This window comes from Corvus kubaryi, unplaced genomic scaffold, assembly GCF_017639235.1.
Source record: "Corvus kubaryi isolate FWS band 111438036 unplaced genomic scaffold, C.kubaryi_AGA036_p1.0 37361, whole genome shotgun sequence".
Taxonomy (NCBI): domain Eukaryota; kingdom Metazoa; phylum Chordata; class Aves; order Passeriformes; family Corvidae; genus Corvus; species Corvus kubaryi.
In genome coordinates, this window is record NW_024581118.1 from 894,954 (window position 1) to 920,997 (window position 26,044).

General features: G+C 42.1%; 2 protein-coding genes across 6 annotated transcripts in view; one reads left to right on the forward strand and one right to left on the reverse strand.

The window, feature by feature from the left end:
- Window positions 1–14,706, reverse strand: TRMT1L (tRNA methyltransferase 1 like). The gene is made up of 16 exons (XM_042033849.1): window positions 14,598–14,706; window positions 12,014–12,166; window positions 11,102–11,164; window positions 10,183–10,296; window positions 9,176–9,240; window positions 8,696–8,825; window positions 7,138–7,261; window positions 6,644–6,723; window positions 6,136–6,382; window positions 5,246–5,458; window positions 4,260–4,450; window positions 2,889–2,967; window positions 2,033–2,199; window positions 1,774–1,833; window positions 1,293–1,419; window positions 1–1,170 (listed from the first exon to the last, which is right to left on the reverse strand). The coding sequence occupies exons 1-16, from the start codon at window positions 14,704–14,706 to the stop codon at window positions 855–857; spliced, it is 2,238 nt and encodes a 745-aa protein (XP_041889783.1). The 3' UTR covers window positions 1–854.
- Window positions 14,705–26,044, forward strand: part of SWT1 (SWT1 RNA endoribonuclease homolog) — a 26,635-nt gene continuing 15,295 nt past the window's right edge. For 3 of the 5 annotated variants that reach the window (XM_042033839.1, XM_042033841.1, XM_042033843.1), the window contains exons 1-12: window positions 14,705–14,920; window positions 15,760–15,834; window positions 17,944–18,002; window positions 18,692–19,430; window positions 20,417–20,488; window positions 20,615–20,671; window positions 21,276–21,405; window positions 21,545–21,646; window positions 23,159–23,347; window positions 23,702–23,795; window positions 25,001–25,137; window positions 25,797–25,945. In XM_042033839.1, the coding sequence (XP_041889773.1) occupies window positions 14,705–14,920; window positions 15,760–15,834; window positions 17,944–18,002; window positions 18,692–19,430; window positions 20,417–20,488; window positions 20,615–20,671; window positions 21,276–21,405; window positions 21,545–21,646; window positions 23,159–23,347; window positions 23,702–23,795; window positions 25,001–25,137; window positions 25,797–25,945 (2,019 nt within the window). Of the gene's footprint in view, window positions 14,921–14,953; window positions 15,186–15,759; window positions 15,835–17,943; window positions 18,003–18,691; window positions 19,431–20,416; window positions 20,489–20,614; window positions 20,672–21,275; window positions 21,406–21,544; window positions 21,647–23,158; window positions 23,348–23,701; window positions 23,796–25,000; window positions 25,138–25,796; window positions 25,946–26,044 lie in introns of those variants that run through there. The other 2 variants (XM_042033840.1, XM_042033842.1) reach the window with 2 other exon arrangements.

The following is a 26,044-nucleotide window of genomic DNA, read 5'->3' on the forward strand; positions in this document are numbered from 1 at the left end:
CTTGTTTGGCTGGAATGCTGCCATGTATTTAAGGAAACCAGAACTGCCAACACCTGGCAGCTTTGCTCGTTCACAGAAGAGGTCTTAGCTCAGAGTTACCATTGACAACTTGCCACCTAACTTCACCTGAACGTCCATTGTGGTCCCTTGTCCCTGTTACCTTTCTGCAGCACACAACCACTGTAAGCTCTGAGCAAACAACTACCTAGAGTGACTACACAACTCACTAAGGTTCGGTTACAAACTGAAGTTCGGTAACAGCCGTGTCACCGCTCCTTCCTGTTCTCCCAGGATCAGCTCCTGCCTGGAGAGAGAACCCTGGAAACAGACCTGAATGCAGAGTTACACGTGCAACCTGGAGCTACAGCTGCACCCAGGCAGGACTGCCTGGCTTCAACTCAAGGCATTTTATCCTGTACTATTTTCTTACCTTAACATGCCCTCTCTCTGGATCATAGCTGGCCAGGTTTTAGGAATGATGCATTTTAGGAATATGAATATGTTTCACAATAATCTCATATTTCAAAACACTGAGCACTTTTGGCCCTGTCCCCCCTCCTGGATGCTGCGCTGACAGTAAGGCTTGGACAGACTAGGAAGCAGCCTCCATGCCTCAGTGTGAAAGGGAGGTGAGCATAAAAAGCAGTTAATTCCACAGCCTTCCCACAGTGCCAGTTCCGTGACCACAGCCATGCCAGGATCAGGGCTAAGTTCTGCTACCTAAGTCTAAACCATCCCTTCAAAGTACAACAGGCAGCTCAAATGGTCAAATGCCAGCTTGGGAGGAAGGAGTGGCTTACTGGAACAGGGCATGCTGAAAGTCTGTAACATCCTGATGAACAAACCCATCGGCATTAATCAGCAGCACAGTGAGTGGGGTATGACTGTGTGAACATGGCGGCGGTGACTCCGGATTTACCATCTTCCGCTAACTCAGCCTCCTCCACCTTGATCTCTGCAGCAGCTGGAACCTCTTCTCCCACCTGGATCTCTCCAGGGAGGTGCACAGGGCCTTCTGCCTGTACCCCCACGTAGGTGGGAGTGCTGTACTTCATGAGAACAGTCTTGAACTGCACCAGGGGCGCATTGGTGCGGACTCCCATGGGGTCGAAGTGGGTTCGGCTCACACGGTATCCAGCCTCCGACAGATAGTTCAGGAACTTATTTAACCTGGGAAGAAATGCAGCAAAACCAAACCCCTGCGTTTAGAACAGACTTGGTGCTGACAGGGCTGACTCAGTACAATCTGAGAGTCAGCGTCAGACCAGGCTGGAGGGTGAACCCACACTTACTTTGGCATGTTCATGCCCTTGATGCTGTGCCGGTGGATGTTGTAATAGAACGGGGGGTGCTCGGCACTGTGCTCGGCTCGCTGCCGCTTCGCCGCGCTGCGCAGCACCTCCTCGCTTTTCCTCTTCCCTGCCATCACAACGAGGACACAGAAACCACTCAGTACTCAGGGGCACCCCAAAAATGCCAGCAAAGCCTCAGACAGCATGCACGAAAACAAAGCCACAGAGCAACTTCAGCTGTGTGCCTGCTTTTGTAAGCTGGTGTTTGCAGAGGTAAAATCTGGCCTGAATTTAATCAACAGGCCATTTTCAGTAGTAAGAAGTAAATTAAAGTGGCCTTCATGGAGTATTTGGCATTCTGCTTTTACCAATAAATATGATTCTGGATAAAGATGAAATAAAACCAGTATTGGGTGGGAAAACACTCCTGAGTGCAATATTGTTAAATATAAAACAAGCTACACCTAAATGCTCCACTTACCATGTACCAAGTAGGATTCTGCAGAAGTATTTGGTGTTTTAATATATACGCCACACTCTTCTAGAATACAATTAAAAGGCAAAATTATTTCTACCATAAAGTGGCAAAATGCTTTAATTACACAGAAGGAAATAATTAAATTATTCAATAATGCATTCACCTCTAGGGATACACTGCTGTTAATTAAGTTATCACAGATCAGCATCTCTAAAAATCACCACAAAGCCAGTCTGTGTGAACAGGCTGCCTGTTTTCTTACCTTGTTTGTTCTCATCACCAGGACTGTGGGTAGAAAAATGTTTGAGAGTTGTGCACTCTGCTTCACAAACTAATGTCTTCAGAAGTGGCTGAGCTTCATCCAAGCCGTACTGCACAGCCTCCAGCAGCATCCTCCTGAGGAATCCAGTGTTGAAGAGCGCTCCTGACCTATGAAATGCAAGAGAAGTCAAAAGTTAAGGCTTCTGAGTGAAAGCTGCTCCAGAATTCTCTTGTCCAAATTGATTAGCAATTATGTTACACTGAAATGATTTTTTTTCAATGACAGCAACACTGGTCATGTTTAAAAAAAACAAAAGTCAAGATCTCAAGAACAGTCATTTTATTTCTGCCCTAAGATGTTGAGAAAGTCATTCAATCCCCACAAGAAAGGTACTGTTGATTGCCAACCATTTTTAATACTGATCTGAAATGGCTAAAAGACTTTAAAAATATTTATTCTTGTTTCTACAAATATTAATTAACAAGCAGTATAGTATTTATTACCATCAGCACATGTAATGATTTATTTAATAAATTCACCACAAGTATGGAGTAACAAGAGTTAATATTTGAGGAATAGAGGAACACAGAGGCAGGTTCTCCTGTGCAGGACATATTCCGTAAGTGCACTGAATGTGAAATTTAAAATGTGTTACTACTTATTAACTGGTTTGAACGAAAGGAAAAACTGAATACCCCACTAAATTCAAATCCACACTCAGTTTCCTGAACTGCTCCTGATTGCTGTACCTCCTTCTGTAGTGCTAAAATATAAGTTGTTATGGTATGAACAGATGAGCTTCAGAGCTCCTGGACCCAGAGTTACCCTCCCAATGTGTCCTGTGATGTGGACTTACCAGAGTGGACCAAGAAGCACTGCTGTCTTCCCAGGCATGCTGCCGTGGCAGTCACAGGGCAGCTGCTGGTAAGGGTTTTCTGCAGCAGAAAAACAGCATTTAAATTGATTGAAAATAGCCAGCCATGCCTGTGTTACTGCAGAGACAAGAGATGCAGTGGGAGCTCACTTCAGTGAGGTATTTAGAAGGGCAACAGCAGAAGTGTGACACCATTTGCACTTCTGCCAAGCAGTTCATGGCGAGATTTATTGATTGATGACTTGATCTTTAATCAGTATAAAAACACAGAAGAAAAAAAAAGCAACAGAACTTCTCGATGTTTCTTTCAAGTAACAAGGAAAATATTTGCCTTCCTACCCTTACATAAGCAGCTGTCCAGGTTAACAGTAAGTACCAACAAAAAAATCTGAAACATCAGCCAGTTACATCTGCAAAACACAGTCCACCTACGAGTCTTGTAAGCCCTGCGCAATTAAGGCATTAAGCAAAATTCATTTACTAATTAAGATCTCTACCATAACACTGTACTCAGCTACTCATTCCCATCCTTAAAACTTTTATTTGATTTTTAACAACTTTTAATACCAGGCTCATTGTGTGCTCGTGCACCTGACTCTGAGCAGGGCAAAGACACCATGAGTTGGCAGTGAGCTATCCAAGAGCCTCTAACTTGGAAACAAGGTTTTAGGGTTTATATTCATTCAAACCACCATCTTCAGGAGTGCAATTTTTGTCTCCTGCCTCTGCTAACGGGCGTGTGGAGACAGCCCAGTAACAACAGCACAGGAAAGCCAGACTGCTCAGTCCACTGCATTTTAAGGAACTGAACTGAACAGCACAAAAGCAATCTGACACCAAAAGCTATCAAGCTGCTGCTCTCTGGAGGAATCCAGTGGTATCAAAGGCTACTCCACTCCTTAGGGCTTTTCCTGAAGTGGCAGACCCATGGACATACCAGGCATCCTGGCAGCTCCAGCAGCTCCAGCTGGCTGGGAGGATGTCCTGTGTAGAAACAAATCTCAGAATGGTTTGGGTTGGAAGGGACCTTAAAGCTCATCCAGCGCCACCCCCTGCCATGGGCAGGGACACCTTCCACTAGCCCAGGCTGCTCCAAGCCCCATCTAACCTGGCCTTGGACACCTCCAGGAATCCAGGGGCAGCCACAACCTGAGCAATCTGTGCCACAAATCCGGTCCATTTACAGGAAAATCCATGCAGACAACTGATCTAGCCCAAGGCCATGAAGCACAGTGCCCTCTCTACCTCACACAAACTACTCATTGTTACATACAAGGGAATTGTTACTAATGGGATGTAAATATAAACAAGGCACAGAACAGAGAGACAAAGTGCAAAAGAAAAGCCGTTTACCTTCCACCATATTGCCCTCTTTCTGGAAAACCCTCTCTTCACACCACTGGCAGTGGATGAGGTATCGGACCTTCTTTGCCGAGTCATCCGCAGGGGTCGGGCCCCGTAAAACTCTGACCACCACCAGAACAAAGTGTTCCAGAGCTACTGCCAGCAGCACTTCAATGCCTTTGTTACAGCGAGCTGCAGCTCTGGGGGGAGAAACACACACAAAACCCAAATTGTACAGAATTCAGCAGGAAAACACTGCCATGGACACCTGAACCTGCAGCACGGTTCTTGAGTTCATCCACTTCCTACAGAGAGGTACTGAAGATTTGAGAGATCAGGAGGAAGTCTTCTTCCTGAAGTGCCTCATTTTGTGTCCTTCCTGATAGGCCAAGCAAATCTAATTTTACTTCCTTTTATCACAGCTAGAAATACTGGTCTGCCACCTGCAGCATCACACGTGCAGGGAGAGGACAAGGGAAATCTACACATGTTCAGGTCAGCATTTGTGCTCTGGCATTCTCAAAACTTGGTGATTTCATTTCCTCCTCATCTTTTCCAAGCAGTGGTCCCATCCTCTTGCCTGTACCTTTTTTCTCCCACTAGGTCTTCTGTGTTCATTTATTTCACAGACTGAGTTTACTGAGAGTATCCACATGCAAATAATTAATTTCACAAGTCAGTAATCACATCCATCTTTTGAACCTCAAGTATGAGGATCTGCGGTGAACATCAAGTTCCATTGAAGCAAGTCTAACTGAAATGCTTAGCTAGAAGCCATTCAAGCAGTTTAATTTGTATTTATAAAGTCTCATGGAGCTCTAAAATGGCAAAATTGATAGAGAAATAGAAGAGTTCGCAAGTCTGGGTATTCTTTTTTTTCATGTCACCATTCCCCCCCTCCCCCCACTGATGCATTTTTACCTCACCCAGTCACTAATTATTTCTAATAATTACCTAATAATTTTTTACCCTAATTGGAGCTGGTTTAGCAGTACCTTGTCACAGCAGCAATTACAGTCCTGGCTGCCAGCTCCTTGTAGTACTCTGTTCTGACAATATTGCAGCCATAGTGACGCAGGGCCACATGTTGAGCCTTCGCATACAGGGAGCTGATGTCTGTGGATGTCAACGACACAATCCCAAGGTTCCTCACATTTCTAAAGGCAGAGTCCAGGTAATTCACAGAAGTTCCAAAGGGGTCCAAATGGCTGAAAAGAAAGGAAGTACCACTGAGTGTCCATAAATGCTCCAGAGTCTAGCTTTACACTGAGGAAAACACTGTTTTATAACCTTCACCTATGATCACACTTAAAACAGAAAGAAGGAACAGGACTAAAACTTCCAGCACTGCTTAGATCTGGATGTTAATCATTTACAATACAAAAAAATCCCATCCCTTATTCTGATGTCTGTATAGGGTTTGAATGTATGCATCTATATACCCAATCTGGAAGAATCAGCCTGCTTTAATTCAAAGTTAATATGCTGCAGAGTAGATAAAAACAAGAGATGCAATAAACAGCAGGCAAAGGTATGAATTTTAAACTAAAAGAAGTTTTAAAATAACCCAAAACTGATTTGGTATTTCCCTTCAGCAAACAGACAATGAAGTTATAAAAAACCCCAGCCTGTCTTAAATTTTTTATGTATATTTATAATCCATTCTGGATGTCAGAAAGACCAGTATTTTTCCTGCACTTTCTAAAACATTTAAGATTAAAGTTCTGTCCCCACACCATTTCTGGGACAACAAAATTACATTTCAAGTGACTGCCAGTTGATTCTTTTATCATTCCAATTTCTCCGTATAATCATATCCTGGGGAAGTGGGGTGGGGTGTGTCATTACCACACCAGAAAATTTTGACAGAAACATAAACACTTACATAAAATCAAATGATCTCAAATGCATGATAACATTGGCATCCATTTTTGTCACCTCAATGGTGTCACTATTTTCTTCTCCATCTCCCACAGTTTCATCATTGTCTTCTTCCTTAATGTTCAGTTTCACCTTCATTTTGTTTAAATGACAATTCTCCTTAATCATTGTCACAGAATTTTCATTACAATCATTAATTGTAACTTTCACAGAACTTCTGAGATGCTTTGCCCACTGCAATCCCATGATACCTGAGGAAAAACAGAATTCATGAACATTAAGACAACTGATTTTAAGAAGACCCCCGAACTTTAATATTATTTACAGCCTTTTTAAAAGCCTTAATACAGCTTTGGACAGCTGGTTTTTTGTACAGAAGCTCACGACTCCCTGCCTAAGGAAGAAAAGTATTGTGTACCTCATGTTATTTTTGAGTATATGATGTCAGTTATAAATTTCTGCAGCTTCCTCCTATAGGATATTAAGTAAAATATTAAAGAAATGGACTTTACCAGTGGCACCAAAAGCATCCAAACATTCAATGGGTTTGCGCTCCCCAGCAAGCACAGCCAGTGCACAGAATATCAACTGCCTGGAAGATAAAGAATGGCCACAGTCTGTAAGTCGAGAGAACATTTTTACTTCATTTTCCGTATTTATTTCCCTTTAACACAACACGAATATTTTCAGTAAATTCCACCTTTTACAGGGAAGAACTGTAAATCAAAAACCTCAGCTATGCTGAAAAGTTGAATTCTGCAGCAGCATATTCTTAAGGTAAAATCTACTACTTACAGAAAAATACTTAATTGCTTCAGAAATGACAGTATTTCACATATAGCATTCTTTGGTATAAATATTATTTGTCAAGAAGAGTTTTCTGATGAGAAACTCCTTTCTCCTGCCCTCTGAACAGAAGTTTCGCAGGGTTGTTTTTCAGAACACATATTTTTCACTGCAAACTCCCCACCCCTCTGGTGCATCCTCCCACTCCCTGCTCTCTCACCTGTTGAGTTTCATTTTAGGATTAAAATAGGAATCTGTTTTCTGGGGCGTGGAGTGGTTGGGAAGAACCTGCACATCTGTGGCTGACTCTTTCACCACTTCGTAAGACGACTTGGGAGCACGAACTGAAACAAGTCATTGAGGTGGAAGGAAAGAATCAGTGAGAACTGAAATTAATATTAACACATTTGGTAAATTACACTGAAAAACTGCTCCCATAAAGCAAGAAGTCTGGGTTATGCTGCAATCCAGCCAGCACATGGACCAGTTAACAAGGATGAGGGGGGAAGCAGGCAACAATTTATCTTCTAATCTCAAAAGTGGCAGATAAGGATCACGCTCTACCACAATTTTCTTCTAATAAAACATCAAATTTGTTTCTCAGCTGGGCTCTTATGTATCCCCTCCAGTTTAAGAAAGCCAGCCCCCATGCCCGAGGCTTAGCACATTTGTTTTGCATGTTTAAACATAATACATTGCTAGTTAATTAAAACCCTGTTAACATAGTCCTGAATGTGTATCCATGAACTGCAAAAATAATTGATCTAATCTAAGTTATCAAACAGCCCCATGAGATGTGTATAAACAGCACAAGTACATGGACAATTCCAGCACCTGAGTTCTGTGTAAACGAAGTTTCTGTGTAAACCTGAATTTCTGTGGAAAAACAAGCTTTCAGATCTGACAGCTGTAAACACAGGCTGCCATTCCTCTGAGCAATTCATCCCCAGTCTAAAATGTACCTAGGAACAACCAGGAAAAATTTGTATCAACTGGGTATCTTCTAGTGCTCACCCTGCCTCTCTCTCAGGGCTTTCAAACGCACACATGGGTGTATCTGCTCCACCTTCAGGGCCCCCAAGAGCTGCCAAGTGCCTACAGAGCACAAAACCTCCGGATTTCTCCTCTCTCTTCTCATGAGGAAAAACTGCCTCATGCATTTTGTTAAAAAATGCTAAAGGGGCCATTCTTTACTCACAGCTCTGAAGGGAAGCACACAGAGATCAATGTATTTTGCAACACAAACTCTACAGAGATGTGGAATATGGTACTACTATCACTTTTCAGACATGCAAACTGCATGTTTGATGCCCAGGCATCAAACTACTGGCATTCCCATTATTTAAAATGTTTTTAACCTAGTTTAAACAAGTTTAGAAATCTAAGTCTCATTCTGGAGAAAGTCAGGTAGGGTTGTAATTCTGGATAAAAAGCAAAGGATTTTTACATTGCAGAAAGATGTACTTCAGACTTTTTGTTCTGTGGATGCCACATCCCTCAATCTTTTGGACACACACACAAGCTGGTACTTACAACATTAAGGGTGAGGGGAGTACTAGTTATCAATAAGAACACAGGAACTGGTCAATGCAAACCTAAAACACAACTCTGCTACACCTCTGATGAAACAAAAGTCCTGAAATACTAAGGGCAGATTTGTCATTAGAAAAGCTAACTCTGTTTCTGAATTTTTCCCATGTCTCCCACCCCTTATCACAGTCACTGCACGTGGTACATGACAGAAGAAGACTGGATGTTTCCTGTCAGTCAGAGCCCACCTGTGATAAACCTTGACTCAGTCTCTCCTTTATTCACGTGGCGATTGATGTGACCTATCATGTCAGTTCTTCGTATGATAGTCGCCGAGCAGATGATACAGTGGTAATGAGCTCCCATCTTTGCCAATGTCTGTCAAATAGAGTCTTTTACGTAGTTTCAGAATACATAAAACACGGTCAAAGTAGAACTGAACACAGGGAGATGAGAAGTCATCTGTCAGTTACATCTAGAGCACTCGAAATATCTGGAATCTACAGCCAGAGCTGATCTAGGCAGCTGCCCCCCCACAACAAGAGAGGTACAACCACATTCAGCTACCCAAGGGTTCTATCACACACCCCGGACTAACAAGCTTTTGGCATCACACGCAGAGGAGCAAGATGTATTTGGTGACTAAGCAGATCTCAAAAGTTCCCCTCAGTCACCCAGTTCCCCCACTTTGTACAGTAACAAGAATTTCTGTGGTTCAGCATTTTTACCTGGTCTCCAACAAGGTTGGGTTTTACTGGCCGACAGGATAAGTGACAGATGCACATTCTGTACCCTGGAAAACAAATCCCATTCCAGAACTGTAAATGAATGGCCTGGCTGCGGCCTGCACCACGTGCTCTCACTTCAGATTTCACAAGACAGCAATAAGAAAACGTCACCAATTATCTGGTACATTCTCTCTTCACAGGGTAATTTTAAAATGCACAGAATCTACAATTTCCTAAAATAAGTCTCTCAGCATCCTACAAAGCTACACCAAGTCTCCAGTTCAAGAGTACTTGTGAGTCTTTCACAAAAATATTGTTACCTGGCTAAAAGACTTGTGTGAGGACTCCTATAAAACATACATTCCAGTTAAAGGAAACCAAAATGAGATACCTGATACTCCAGTTGGAACATTTATAGTCTAACTTTATCTTCCCCATCCTCTAAACAGTCACTTTATTTCCCAAAAACCTGTACACTTGGATTTTTAAAAAAACACACTGGTTTCTTTTCCCTCCTAAACTTCTTGCAGGGATTTTAATGCATCTTATAAGCATATCACAGAGTTTATTAAAAAACAATTAAAGCTACTAAATACTGATACTACATAAATACTTCAAATGTTTATCGGAACCCATGGAATCTTTATGATGCACCAAAATTGACCACGTGTGTGTCTGATTATTATTAATATATAACTAAAACTTTTATTGAAGCAGTTGTCATTACACACATATTCAATTTTATGGTAATTTTCATGACATGCCAAGGAATTGTTGGTGTTTTTCTAAAGAGAGAATGCACAATTGTAACCATTTTGGCTGGAGAAGAATACAGTTATTTCACATTTACATTTTACATCTCACCTCAAAATTCGTTCTGTCAAAATATGGTTCTAATTCAGAGCTGGTAACCAAATGCTTAAATCAAGAGGAATTTCGAAAGATGAAACACAGAACATGCCTACAATTTCTTCTAGTATTTACTATTCAAACGCAATTGCTATTACCTTCAAATTCAACAGAAACTTTCCAGTGCAAATTCTGCAGGTGACGATGGAGTTTGTGGCTATAGCAAGCTTTGAATTTCTCCTCAGGACACAACGGACAAGGTTTCTTTTCATCTGAAAATACAATTAAAACCTATGAGAAACATGAAATGCAGTTACCACTCGTGTTAGCTGAGATGCAGGCCAAGATAAAAAAGGCTGAAGGTAAAATCGACATGAGTTAGCGATTAAATCCTCAGGGAACATTCATTTGTTTCATGTACAAACTTAAAATTAATGGGTTGCCTCTTTCTGCTCCATAGAATGTAGACCAAAATCACCACAACTTTAAAAATCATTAACTTCTACTACCTTTGGGTTTTGGTTTCTAGTATTTTTCACTCCAGCAAACATGTGGCTAATGAAACTTCTGAAAAGTACTGAGGAACAACAGAACTTTACCGATGACATGCAGAGACTTGAAATGCTAAAAAAAAAAAAAACAGCAAGCCAAAACCCGCACAAATTAGGAGGTTAGAAAAAGACTTTGTTGTTCCAACTCCTGGATCTTCTGGATAAAACAAACAGCTGATATCTCTTTAAGCTGCAAAAAAAGACAATATACCCTGTATCAAATAATTTTGAAAAATATAAAATAAAAAATTCTTGAAAATCCTGCATGTGAGACACAAAAAGCAAAGGCAAGGTTGTGTAACAAAGGTCTTGAAACCCTTGAAGTACTTAAATAAAAACTAGCTGAATATCAAACAACCTCTCAGGCAGAATTTAGCAGAATAAGAGAATAAATCATTAAAGCCCTTTTTTTACAAAACCTCTAGTCTTTAAATATCCTAAATATATGTAGTGTGTTAAAGATAAAGTCTAAAGGAAAATGTAACACGAAGATCTGCGTTCTGCAACACTGCTGCGGAAAACTCACCTTCTCTCAGGTCAGCCAGTTTCTCTAGATCAGCAAGGTGTCTCTGAATTGAAATATGTTTGTCTAAAAAAAATCCCAGAAATATTTAGAAGTTGGACATTCTTAGTTTAAAAGCTGCTTTTAGTTTACTGCTACTTTTCTATGCATCATTTCAAATCTAGCACTGTTAGGGAATTACTGTAGTAACAACTGGAATACTTGTTTTTGTCCTTTTACTTCCATGGCAGCAGGAATGACTGCAAAAATTATCCCCAGAATGGCTGTTTAATAAGATCCATATATTTTCATAGATTCCTACTTCTTTTTAATACTGACACACAAACTTTCTCAGATTGGAAAGGCCCTCATTCGAAAAAAAACAGCTGAAAAGATCAAGTCACATTCCCTTTACACCTGGTTTTACTGCTCAGCATTGTTAGTGAATGCAAATCATACAAGAAAGCAGTACAAAAACATCCTATGAACTGACTGGCAAAACTAAATATCAACTAAAAGTGGACCAAATTTAAGAACAATTATTCACTATGGAGCCAGGATACATTAAGTTCTACCATTTTTTTTTTCTTTCCCCTAGTAAACAGTTTAACCTTCAAATCTACCACCTGATTTTTCAACTTATCAGTCAGAATTTGCCAAGACCAAAAAATTTAGGTTCAAATCTGCTTTACTGATTCCAGCACACAGTACATCCCACTTCACTGTAACACAGACTCTGTAGCACCTTTAACCTTTACAATGTTTTTACAGGATTAATCTTCAGGTTTTCTTATGCAAGACAAAGCAACTGATCCACGTGCTCAGGATACAGAGGTGAGTTTTAAAATGAGAGTTCACACATTCCCTTTACCTTTCCTCCCTACTTCTACCTTTCCTCAAGAACATGACACAAATATTAAGCGTTTATTAGCAAACCTCTTGGATAATCAGATGATACATCCAAAATGTTGCTATCAGATTCCCTTGGGCGTTCTTCCTCCGCTCCTTTTTCTTCAACTTCCAATTCTGACTCAGTAATTTTCACATCCAGGTTGTTGCTTTTCAGTTTTTCAGAGACCACCACACCATCTTAAAACCAAACAAAAACCCAGTGAAAGTGCTGTTGATGAAATTGAACTGTACAAACATGTTCATTTGTTTCCAATAATCCAGTGCTGACTACAAGCGTGAAGGAGGAAAAACAAATTATGTAGGAGAATAGTATGAGATGAATTATCACTCCAATCATCCTTGGAAACCACTATGGAATAATGCCATCCTGGACAGCTGAAATGAATATTCACGTATCAGTATCAGATTACACATTATTTTAATATTTATTTTAATAAAATAACATTTACATGTTATTTTCTGGCAGGATGCAGTGAAGCAAGGCAAAGCAGGCAAGGAGGAACTCCAAATTCTCCTGACAATTTTCTATTGGCTAGGAAAATTTAGAACAGTTCATGATTCAACCAATATGAAAGAAGGGACTAAGGCAGGAATTTGCTATCAGCAGAGGCAGTGATGAGGTTAAGTGCTGGCGCCATCAGCATTTGCAAATGAATGACTTCCTGGGGCAGTTCCAGATGAGCCTGGTGAAGAATTTCAAGCACTTAAAGAGGTTGAGAGATGGGGCAATAAAATGATGAGAATAGTCAAGTGCCCAAGTCAAACCCGGGAAGAAATCCCCAGAAGATGTGGTCCAACCCCTCTCCAAGGGACATTAGGAAGCACTAGGAAAGGATTCAGGAAGCCACGTGTATCTATCAATACTGCCCTGCTCCCAGCAAGATTCCAAGGGACAGGGTGGGACTAGGGAAGTTTCAACCACGGGTAACAAGAAATAACAAAGCCCTGACATCGATTTGCAACTACTGAGAAGCAACAGAGCAGGCCAAGGATGGGACAGACAAGAAGTGCAGAGAGAGCACAAAAGGCAACCACGTGCTGTCTATCCTAACACAGCAACTGGGATGCACCACATGGAGAAAACACGGAGCTACAAACTGGTTTGTATCGGAAGTTATTTTTAGAGGATCCAGGAATGTATGGCTGCTCTCTGGATGGGGCATGGAGCCGCCTGGGATAGTGGAAGGTGTTCCTGCCTATGGCAGGGGCTGGAACGGGATGGGCTTTAAGATCCCTTCCAACCAAAGCCATTCAATGATTCTCTGATTTTGCTGGTCTTCCCTGCCCACCTACTCCTGACCAGAACTTAAGACAGGCTGGAAAGATCTTACAGCAGTTCTTCAGATTCTCCTGGGCTACTTTTTTTGTTTTCTTTTAAACATCGCTGTTGGGTACAAATATCTGTTATTATGAAAATAAAACAGAAAGAGGAAATGGAAGGAATACCTCAAGACAGGGTCTCAAGAAACTGAAGGAACAGAAGCACAGAGTAAAACTTCTACCTACCTTACAATGTATCAGGAGGTGCATTGTCTATGCAGAGATTGTTGCTGTGTTTCTCACAGACCTGTTTCAAGCTGACAACTCACCTAAGAAAGACTTGCATGGAGCCTAGTGCTCCATTAAAATGTTGTAAGATTCCTAGTGATAGTTTCTACATGCTTTATTAATATAGAAAGAAAACGAGTAAGTAAAAAGATGTTTGGTAAGAAATCCCTAATACCTATTGGTTAGCTGCGAGAAAAGTGGAAACAGTTATAAAAATGCAGTTAGAGCACAGCAGTGACAAAAAACCAGCAGAGCTGGACAGACTGCATCTTCAGAGCACGTGAAGAGATAAAAATGGTTGAAAATTATAATTCGCATATATGTAAAAAACCAGTTAATATGTAAATGCACATGGAGAGAGGTAAACTTTCACACTGAATGATGAAGAAAAGCAGGTTCCTACCGAACCGAGACCTCAGGATATTTTAAATGCCCACCAGGAATCACTGATTACACACAAACAGAATAACGCTTCAGAGAGCCTGAAGTATACTCAACGGAAAAAAGAATTAATTAGAAGAGTCAGTTCACTCGAACTGTAAGGCTGTGGCAGCAAGGGCTCACTTGGGGGGCTGGAAATTCAGCAAAACCAGTTTACAGAATCCCAAGAGCGGGTCAGGTCTGAAGGACCACGGTGGTCCAACCTCCCTGCTTCAGCAGGGTTATCCTTGAGCACATGGCGCAAACACGTTTTGGTTTAAAATACTGCGCCCACACCGCACCCCGGGCTCCTCACAGGACCCCGCGGAATAACAAATAACCAAAGACGGAGTATCGTTAGCTTTGGGGGAGAAAGAAGCGCCAGGAGCGCGGGTTCGAGCGGCGCGAGGCCCCGCGGGAACACGTGTGGTCCCGCACCGCGCCAGGAAAACGGGAGAACCGGGAGCCTGCGCCTCCCAGAGCTCCGCGGCCCAGGTGGCAAGCGGCCCCGGGGTGTGAATTCAAACCTGCCCGGGGTGTAAATTCAAACCCGCCCGGGCTCCGCATGGCGCCCGCCCGCCCTCAGCCCTGGCACGGCGGGCCCGGCTCCCCCGCCCGCCCGATCCCCGCCCGCTCTCACTGAGCGCCGCCGGCTCGCCGCTGCCTTCATGGCCATGGTTCTCCTCCTCTTCCTCCCGCTGCTCCTGCTGCCGCCCCAGCACAGCCTCCGCCGCCTCTGCCGCTGCCATGTTCCCGCCGCGGAGCTGCCGTGGAGCCCGCACGCTGACCGGCCCGCTCCGCCCGCTCCGCCTACACTTCCCAGCCGCACCCGGGCCGGCCCGGCGCGCACTGCGGCGGAGGAGGAGCCGCGCCGGGCCCGGGGCAGTCGCGCCGGGCACGGCCCGAGCCGCCCGACCGGCCCCAGCAGCCGTCGCGGGGTCCGCGGGGCAGCAGCCGAGCGGGGTGAGGCGGCGCCGCACCGTGCCCTGTGGGGAGGGAGGAAGGGAAGGGAAGGGGAGCTATGCTGGCAGCGCCCCGGGCTCTCCCCTTGGAGGGAGTGAGGGAAGAGGCTGCCGCCCCTCAGCCCTCCGTGGAGAGGCTCCCTCAGAGCCCGGTGCTGCCCGCGCCTCAGGGCGGAGCCACTCCCGGGCTCCCCTGCTTGGGATCTGGGGAATCGCCTCGGGAGCTCCGGGTGAAGCCTTCCACAGCTCTCCTGAACTTCCTGTTGGTGTGTGCTGGTTTGTGTGGAGGGTGGCGGGGCTGCTGCGGGATGTCACTGTAATTCCTCCGTCCTCGGGAGGGAGCGAATGCGACAGTCACATAGTCGGGACTGCCTTCAAGAGACACAGCTTCAGTTGGGTTGGAAAAGCCCTCCAAGCCCATCGAGTCCAAGCTATGCCCGATCCCCACCCTGTCGCCAGCTCAGAGCACTGAGTGCCGCGTCCAGGCCTTCCTTGGAGACCGTCACGGATGGGGACTCCAACTCCTCCCTGGGCAGCCCCTTCCAATGTTCGATGGTCTTAAAACTTGGTTATACGACTCAGTGTTAAAGGATGCTTGTTTCTGTTTGTTTGCTGGTACAAAATAAGTGTCTCTAGGGAGGTGTAATCGCTGTGCTTTCTACTCAGGCGTTCCCTTAGATGTGAGTAATTAACCCTGTTGAGATCTGCTGTGGCTCTGTAATGAGAAAACAAAAGAAGATTATTAAAGTATTTTTCTCTATGCAGTTAAAATTTATTTTTATCTCATCTGGACCTAAAAACTTGACACAAGTAATAAAGACAGCACACTTTTTGTCGTAGGATTTGAAGATGTCTAAAAAGAAGCTGGAGAAACTAGCTGGAAAGGAAGACTGTTTGGATGGCCAGGATGACAAAGTAGGAGCAGAAATATTACTACTTTTATTATCTTAATTCAGTCTCCTAAATTCAAGAAAACATGAATTGTTTAGTGGCCTTGTGGTAGAAGGATGAATCCGATTTAAAGACAGGGTCATAAAGAGCAGCAGGAGGGTTGAGTTGGTCAGATAATTAATGATGTTTTTCTCCAGAGGCTGTGAGTAGTGTGGGAATCAGAAAATAGGAGACTTTTTTTATTTTAGCATATCTTTCTCTTTGAGGAAAGTTGGGTTTAATACTGGTACTGAAACCAGTGCTGTTTTCTTGGACTGTTCTGTATCTTGGATCATATATCTTAATTTTCTGATTAACCACAAGTTGTCCTTCACAGCATTTTGGTGAGCGACTCTCAAATATTTCCTTCTAGCCACTGAGACATAAACTAATGACCAAAATTCTCAGCATATTCTAGTACATCGTTGTGTCTAGTGAGTCAGTCTTCACTGAATCACTTGTAAAATGCAGGTACTACAGGAGTTGTCATCTTTCTGGTCACACATGTGGGTAGCTTCCTATTATTTTTTATTGTTTATGTCCACTTCTGACAAGGTTTTTTCTCTCAGAAGTGCAATACATAGTTGATAAAGCAGTAGTTTAATAAATCCACACTTAAATTTGCTAGATTTTTTTTCCACTGGATTTTGCAGAGAATATATATATAAAGTAAGAGAGCTTTTACCTGTGTTCTCAAAATTTTTTTGCAAGTGTTAATAAATTAGCATGATATTATGGCCTTATAAACTGAATTATTCGTGTTAGATGCTTTTTGATCATAGAGAAAATGTTGTTCAAAGTCAAATATTTATAACTATTTTTTCTTCCTCTGAATTCCTTACTATTATTCAATTTGTCTTTTTAAATTGACTTATCCTAAGGTGCTTTATTGTTTGTTTTTATTTTACTTCTGTAAGTAAGGGTAAACACTTGGCTTAAAACCTCATACTGTAGCTTATTTCCATTGCTAATGCTTCTACCAGTTTGAAGAATACAGCTTTAACAGCAAAAAGATAAGGAAACCTCTAATAGTAGCAAGTGCCCTCCAGTGTGATCCCAGTATGGGTGGGAGGTGTCTTATACCCCAAACTGATAGTGTTGGGAGAAGAGGAACAGTAAGAAAGTTTGCTTGTGATGACTAAATTAAGTGAAAATTTTCAAGAAAAGGAGAAGATAGGTTGAAAAGAAATATTAAAAATGTCATGGAAACTCATGGTTGTTGGGGAATAGGCCTTGAAGAGAGAAATTAATAACTGAGCAGCTGGAAATGGGTTTGTTACCACCAGAAGTTGTCCCAGCAGCATCATGAGCTCCACCTACCCCAAGGGAGCTCCTTCACTGCCTTCCAGCTGGTGGGGACAGCAGGGAGGTGGATGTGACCCCGGGGGGAGCCTTTGGAATTGTCTGTCCTTCTGCTTTTTCTGTTGCATTGCAGCTCCAGAACCAACCACAGGCAGAAGTTCTCAAAACTGCCTTAATTTAGGACTCCCCTGGTTTCTGCAAGCCTCTGATTTTTGCATTAAGTGCTCTCTAGTGTGGAAGTAAACCAGCTAAGGCCTCTCTAGGTAGGAAGAATCTCTGCTGCAGTGACCTAATGGCCTCATGGAGTCAGCATACCCCCGTTATTGAAGGAGTGAATTATTTGTGAAAGGATGAACTGTCTGAAGCTTCCTTATCCAAAATAATCCATATGTTACTGTTTTCTGTTGTAACTTCCTACACCCTGCTGTGGTTTTGGGAAAACTGAGTCGTCTAATGTGAGGTGTATAAAAAGTACCTGCCTTGTGGGACACATGGTTTTACCTGAGTGCCTGTGAATTGATCATGGTAGGAATATTACTATCTCGGATCTGTAGTTGTCAGTGTTATAGTGGGCCGTGTTGAATCATTTTGTAAGCATTAAAGTGCTCCATGATTAAATCATGAAGTGCTGCTAAACCCTTTGCACCCTTATCTTTGCATGCACATCCTTGGCACCCTTTGACAGTGTTTCTCTAAGGAGCCAAACCACTCAGTTGTGACACTGTCTTACAAAGGTCTTTTTTTTAATTGCAGTTTCCTCTGTAAGCCTCTGAATTTTTTTTTTTCTTTCAGAACTCTGAAGACACAAGATCTTACAAGCACACTGTGAAAGGAGAAACAGAACTTCAGAGGTAAATTCTCAATCTGTCATTCAATAGAACTACTTAAAAGTATAACAATTATAGACCCTTTAATGCTGAACTGAAGACTATTTTCAACCTGTTTACCAAATAAAATACAGTGTTTTTACTGGTCTTTCTTTGGATATTTTAAACCTAGTGTACAGTCAATGTAATTACTGAGTATTTTCTCTGCTCTTATAAGAAAGTTTCCTAAAAATTTTTCACATAATTCACAATTTCTGTAGAATGCTACTATATTCCCATCCATTGTTCCCTTTCCAAGTTCTCCAGTCAGTGCAGGATAAACAGTTTGAAAGCTGTGTGTGTTTTGGCACTGTGCGACCAAGCTGACCTTTTAGGATGACGCACCTCCTTTATCACTGAACTGCTGTTAAAACTTATCTGTGTGATAAGAAGAAGCTTGACTGTGTAGGGTATCTCTCAAACCAACAGTAAGTGCAGAAAAAGCTTTTTCTCCATTTTCTTAAAGCTAAAGTGGCTGTACAGTGGAGAAAGGTAAATCAAATAAATGCTATATCAAACTATTTTGAAGGACAGATGTTGCTCCAAGTCATGTTTAAGAGCATGATGCTCAAAAATGCTTAGCTCTAACTGTCTAAATCAAATGCAGGTGCCTTTTTTGTTGCTCTTTTCCATTAACTGAGCTAAATTACATTACTTCCTTCATGTTTCTGTAGGTCCAAACCAGAGAAAGATGGGCAAGAGAAGAAGCGACACCGAAGTTCTAGTGTTTCCCACAGTGCTGATGGAAGATCCCAGGAAAAATCTCCAAACAGAAGCAAAACCCTGGATGGTTCTTCAATTCAAACTGAAAAGCAAAAGAAAATAGTGATCCAGTTTAAAGCCAAAGAAATCAAACATGGCAAAACCACCCGCACTCCTGATGTGGTGACTGCCAGCAAGGAAAGAAGTCGCTCTGATCGAACAGAAGGGAAAAGGCTCTGGCACAGCTTTGAACTTCAGAGGGACAAGGCACTGAAGAAAAAGAGAGAGAAAGCTGAACTCTGCAAACTCAAGCTAAAAGTAGAACAAACTATGTTAGAAAAGTTTAAGTCCTCTGTGTATGAGGTACCACATAAAAAGGCAGAGGGCTCAAAAAAGCGGAGTGAAGATGTCAGAATTCCCAAAAAGCCACCTGACAGCTATGCAGGGACTGGGCATGGTGATAAACCTGCCACAAAGGAGCCAAGAGCATTATCTAGCTTCTGGGAGGAAGAGGAGGAAGAAGAATATAAGGACTTTGCTGTGAAGAAGAGGCACATGAGTAAACACAGATCATCACACTCCTCATCAGAAACTCCGCCACGATGGGACTCTTGGAAGCGCAGAAAACATGGTGCTGGTTCTCCTAAAGCTCCTGGGCACTCAGGGACTAAAGAAGGGGACTTGGAAGCCACAGCACTGTGCTTTAAGCAGGTAATGAGAACCCAGTTCTTTGTGTAGGTGTTTCAGGCTGGTTTCTCAATGGCAGACAGATTTATACCAGCAGACTGTCTTACAGAATCCAGCCAGGTTTCATAGCTAACTAGGTGGATTTTTCTGATCCCAATGTAAACCTTGTTACCGTCTTCCTCAGCTAAATGTTAAACAGATCAGAAGAGTAAAGGTCTTGTATGTTGGGATTGTGTCACAGATGCTTCCACAGCTTTGCTTTGCTGCTGGGGGTGTGGAATACTTCAGTTTAGGTATAAATCAGCTGATTTTTTGTTTTGAGCTGATACGGTTATTTCATTCTTTGAATGAATAAACTGAACCAATGAAAACTTGCTGCCAGACAGAGCATTGCTGGCAGAGTGATGCCAGGAGACCTTGGGGTGGATCTGGGACTAAATTGGTATGTGTGCTGCAGAACTTCCCTTTTATGTGTGACGGGTTTGTTTCTAAGCTTAGGTTGAGGTGCAGAGCCAAACACAAGCCGGATCTTGAGCACGGGGCTTTTTTGCTGTTGTTCTTGTGTAAATCCCCAGCATCTTTGGAGATTCCAGTTTGTGTTACGGTGGTGTGAGCATTTGTGTGTATGCAAAGAGAGTTATTATGTGCAAAGCCAGGGGGTCATTGAGGTTGGAAGGCGCCTCTGGAGATCATCCAGTCCAGCCCCCTCGCTCGAGCAGGGTCAGCCAGACCTGGTTGCCCAGAACAAAGGATGGAGACTCCACAACCTCTCGGGCAGCCTGGTCAAGCGCCTTCAATGTGCAAAAGTGAGAGGTTAATGTTCAGATGGAATTTGCTGTGTAATTCACAGTTATTTATTTAAAAGAAAGCCATGCGTCTAAGCCCCATTGAAATTATACTGTAGATGCTAATAACTGTGGTTTATGTTCCCTATTCACTTGGGAATACCCAGTGTTCTCTAAAAAGCCTTCTAAGATATGTGTTGTACTTCTGTTCCTGCTTGTTTCTAGAATGTTGAGGTCCCGTGCACGTCTGACTCCTACCAGGGAGGTGAGGTCAGAAAGCTTGTGCCTGTCCCAAAGGTGAGTGAGGAACTTGTTTAACACTGTAGGGCTGTATTTCAAAACGCCTGATGTGGGGATCCCTTGTTCCTCAGTATTCCTTGGTATTTTGTGGTGTTGGTAGGGTTTTTTTAATTGTTCCTACAGAGCTCTGAAGACTTTCCACCCCTTCAAGACAGTCAGAACGCAGAAACAGACCAAGAGGTTGGTAATGCTTTCATTTAACACTTCTGAGTTGTCTTAAGAGACCAAGGGCACCAAGGCTGTGTAACTGGAGAATTTCATGACCTTTCCTAGTATTTGGCATTGTTGACTCATGATCTACACTCCAGAAATGTAGAGCATTTATTTAAAAAACTAAGCAAACTTGCTAAAGTGCTGCTAATCAGGAGCTGTCTGAGATAACGAGTGTCTTTCTGTTACCATGTACAACAAAGGGGCCTTCATAGTTGCTCACATGCTCCAGCTGTCTAATTTTCCATCCTCTTAACTTTTTTGTTGGAAGAGAAACATATTTTTTTAAGAAGTGCCTGTTAGGAAACTTGCAGTTTGTGTAACAAAAAATGCAACAAAGTTTTGGAATACCAGGTAGAAAGGTCATAAATCTTTCTAGGCCGTATTTTGGATGTCTTTAGTGGAGCATATGCAGAAGTTCTCATGGCTTTACATTTCCTGTGCAGACTTAAAATTTTTCGGACATCATTTTGAGGCAGTTTTAACAGCATTAATGCAAAGGTATCTTTTTGGGGAAGAATCATTAAGTGATTCCTTCCAATGGATTGCACACATGCACATTTTCTTGCTGTAGATGCAGATAGTTGAAGACTTGCACGTTGCTCGTGTGGAGAAGAGGATGGCCTTGTCAGTAGTACAGACCTGTGGAGAACTTACAAGCATGGAGATAGATCTTCCAGAACAGGATTTAAATATTTCTGCTGGTATGCCATGATTGGATCTGCTTTGCTCTCTAGATGCAACCAGTAATTACAGTTACTGATGGTCTGAGTAGGGAGCACACAACTGATTATTGTTGCTGTTTTCTCTTTTTTTCTCTTCTTTTCTCTTCTTTTCCCCTAGGGGCTTTTAGTTCTGGTTTGAGCATCCTAGTGGTGATTGACACAAATATAATGATTAGTCACCTTGAGTTTGTGAGATCCCTGAAATCTGAGGATATACCAGGTATGTGAATATGTTCTGATGAGTAAGACATTGTAAGAAGAACAGATGCTGTAAGAGCTTCAGGCTGCCTGAAGGAAACCAAGCCTGCATTCCTTAAAAAGGGCAGCAGGTTTCATGCAGAGGCAGAAGGCTCACACTTGAGAGCCTGGTCCTGTGAACCCAAACAAGCTGCATCCTAGGAAAACCTCAGCTGTGGAAGCAAAACCTACTGTGCTTATAATAAGACCATGTACCTGCAGAGAATCATGGCAGATATTCCCAGGAAAATGCTTGAATTCCTAGACGTAAATAAGTTTTAACCCTTTCTAAGAACATAACTTGAGCATTTAACCCATTACTAGTGATAACTCTTATTTTCTAGTCTCCTTTTATCATTTATTTTTCTAGAAAGAGAATTTAAAGTGTGTTGAGGAGTCAGTCAGTGCTTTGTTTCTGTCTTGGTAAAGGTGACAGAACTGAGCAATTTCTCAGAAATTCAGAATGAGACCCTGGATTTAATATCTGGCTCTAATATGCTGGGAAGCTGTTGGTTATTTGATGTTTGCTGGGTTAGGATCATGCATGTCAGTTCTTGGTAAGCATATCTGGAATCTATCAGAATGCTTAGGGTGCTTTGATGCTTTCAGCTAAGGAATACACTTATTCCAGCCACCTGGAAAATACCTGTCCTAAGGGCCTGAGTGATTTTCAGGAGTGTGTCAGACTGTATTTCTCCTCCCAGGTTAGGAATGCTGTTGTCTTACGTACACTGAGATGCCTTTTTTAGAATACTGCAACTCCCAGTTTATGGTCCTGCACCAGACCCACCATGCTGGTGATTGCTAGCCTATTTATTACAAAACAGATGGTTATTAATAAATTTTTTCAAAATTCTGTTCTCGTAATGTGAATGAGAAATAAAATGGTTGAAGTATTTGTCATGGGTGGACCAACAGAACAGTCATTAAACTTCTGATTTATCCTGTATTTCATATAAAAGCTTTAAAGTTCAGCCCATACTTACCTACAAATAAAACCATGGTCCAGTATCCACACTTCCTGTTCCTGGTTCAGGAGTGCTGGCTGGCAATGAACACGAGCTTTTTTCGCTGCTTGTTTGGGCACAGTGACTGCTCTGGTCACTCAGGTGTGTGCAGCCTGGTATTCCAGCTGCTGTGTCACCTTGCTGCAACATCTTACAGCGAGTCTGTGCCAAGATAATTGCTGCAAATATGTGTTACAATGTTGTCAGTGCATTCTGCTGATTAAAATGTGTCTCCCTCTTGTTTGCCTCATGTCACTTTTCCATGTAATCAGTGTAGTGCCAGATTGAGGTTAGATTAGAAAGAGGGAACTCAGCCTTTTTTGGTTCTTTTTCGAATGCTAGATTCTCTCGAGCAAGGAATATGAGAACTATTGGCAATAAGTTGTGAACTTGCATAAATATGATGCTTGTATTGAAAGTTCTCTGTAGCAGTTAGTGTTACTTCTGCAAATACCTTTGTTTATTGGTGGTGGTTTTTTTTCTTCCAGGAGTTGATAGACTTGCATTAATAATTCCCTGGGTCGTCCTACAAGAGCTGGACAACTTGAAGAAGGGGAAAATGTTGCAGCATGTTCGGGACAAAGCCATCCCTGCAGTGCAGTTTATCTACAAGTGTCTCAAGAACCAGGATTCCAAACTGTGGGGGCAATCCATGCAGCTGGCTTCTCAAAAAATGTGTAATACATGTGCAATCCATTTGTGCTGGGTACTTCATCCTTGCACTTCACCTACTGGCAACCTTAGAATTCTGAGTTTAACGGAGACTTCACTCTGCAGTTTGCTAATTAAAATGAGCTAATGTCTTACAGCAGCTTTCAGAGTGTATCCAGGCTGTGGTGTGCAAATGCCTTATTAGTGCTAGTGCTGTGTTCACTATCTGTTGTTTTATCAGTTGTTTCTTACTTTCACCTTGAACTTGTCTCCTTTTGTGGGGAGTATTAAACGTACAAAGAGCACCATGAGTGCAGGGAGGTGTTTGTGAGGCTGAGTTGTACCCACATCCTTCAGCTGTGTCTGCACTGCCTTTGCAGATGGGCTGAGCGACGAGAACAACGATGACCGCGTCCTGCAGTGCTGCCTGCAGTACCAGAACCTCTTCCCACAAGCTCTTGTTGTCCTCTGCACGTGAGTTCCTGGGTGCCTTTAGCTCTCCTGCCACACTGCTTTCAAATCAGGCCTTAAAGAAAGAGCAGTTTCTGAAGTAAGCTCTTGGAAGGGCAATCACCCTCTTGAAAGCTAGAGTAGAAGGATATAATAAACCACTAAAATTGGAGATGGAATCACCTTCATGAACTTGAGGCCTGAAATAAAATTCAGCTTACTCAATATTCAATTTTAAAACTTGTTAAAGCATAGGTTTCTCAGATTTTATTCTGGTTTCTCATAAAAAATACTACTGAAGTTACAAAATAGGAAAAAATACGTGAATTAGTGATTGAGATCCAGTTAGAGACTTCATCCCTGTTTCCAGCCAGGCAAGCAGAAGCAAACGGGGTTAATCTTAGAAAGAGGGAACCTGGAGATGGATTTGCTGCTCTTCCTGTTTGTGAAGATAACAGCTGACCTCTGAGTATTGATTCTGAGTTTGATACGAGCAGGTGAAGCCAGTTTGAAGGACTAATACTCCTTGGCTCTACTTGCTCTGGTCTTGGCTAGAACCAGTTCCTGCATAGTTCAATGAGTGGGGTTAAAAGTCTGGGCACCATTTGGTTTTTTCAAGTTGACACAGGTGGCTGCTGAAAATGCCACTTCAGTCACAGTATTCATAGGGTAGTGATGGTGGTTTTACATTTCACTGATCAAAGAACAGAAGGTGACTTCAGAACTGCTTTTCATCCAAAAAATCCCTTTATCCTCTACCAGTATAAGCAATGGGAATTTTTGAGAAAGTACTGGGATGCAATTTTGTCCTGGATTTTTAAAGTAGTTCTGCTGGAGCAGGACCTCAGAATGGCATCTGGGATAATGATTTGGCCAGTAGAATAGTACTAAAGGGTCTCAACAAGGAGAACTAACTGTAGCCATCAAATAAGATATTACTGTCTCAGAATTATTGCCTGGTTTGCTTTCTGAGATCACAGCAACTAAGCATCACTCCTGTAGTAATTATAGCTATTGTTTTCTGAGAGCAAACCTAGACCGTGAAACACTTTTCAGGATGTTTCTCATTTTTACTTAATTCTCCGGTTTGATTTTTTGAACTGCTTCTAATTGCTTGAGAAAGAAAACTTTGTCTGTATAACGAAGTTCACAAAGTAAGTTTTCCAAATACAAGTTTTTTCAGTGTGCTGCTTTTATTCCTTTTTTGACAACAATTAATTCTCTTCTAGGGATGATAAAAATTTGTGTAGTAAAGCCATTGTGAGTGAGGTGAAGGCATTCTGCAAAGCTGATCTGGTCACTGCTCTGCAGAATGTGAATGCAAACAGGCCCCTGAACTGTGAGGAGCTGCAGCAGCCAAAGCAGGGTGAGTCTGTGGAATATGCTGGTTTGTGAGTGTGTAAGAATCAGTGGGGCAAAGGGAGAACAGTTCCTACTATACCTTCAGTTTTCTTGTGCTTTGAATCCTTAGGAATGTTTTTTGTTTGGGGAAGGTTTTTTCAAGGGTTTCCTGAAAGTTTGAGACTTTTAATTAACCATCTGTCTCAGAGTTCTAGGAAATTCAAATATGATGTGGTTCTATTTTATAGAAAAAACACTGTATGGATTTTCTGTGTTTAGAGTAATTTAAAAGGTGTCCTGAACTTTTTGGGACGGAAAGAGGTTTTTTCATTTGTCCAAAGGTATAGCTTACAGAACTCAGAAGTGATCATCTTGTGCTTGCTGGTAACCCTGCTGGCTGTATATGATCTAAATTATTTAAGGAAAAAGAAATGTCTAGTAAGATCACTAATGAGTAATACTCTGGAGAAATTAACCTTCTTGGTTAGTAGCTCTTAATTAAAAATACACACAGTACAAGTGGGTATAACTAGAAATACTTGAAACCTAATTAGGTATAGCCCATCTGCTTTATAAACTGAAGTGCAGTCTGTCTTTATAGACACAAGTTCTTCATGCACCATCAACATGACTTAGATATAAACCCAGTTTCAATGAATACCTTTTGTGTCGTTGGTTTGACAGATACAGAATTTGGGAAAACAAGAGGCAATGCTGGTTTTACTGCACAATTCCCAAATGTGCTTCCAGACCTCGAAAGGAACTTAGGAGAAGCTTTGTCTTCTATTTTGGAGACTGAAATGAAACTTGCATTTGGAAACCTGTGGATGGAGGTGGTTTCTTACATCAACTTGCTTGATATTTTGATTATTGAGAGGTTTGAATGTCCTTAGTATTTTATTGCTATTAATACCTGTGCCAAGCCAAACCCA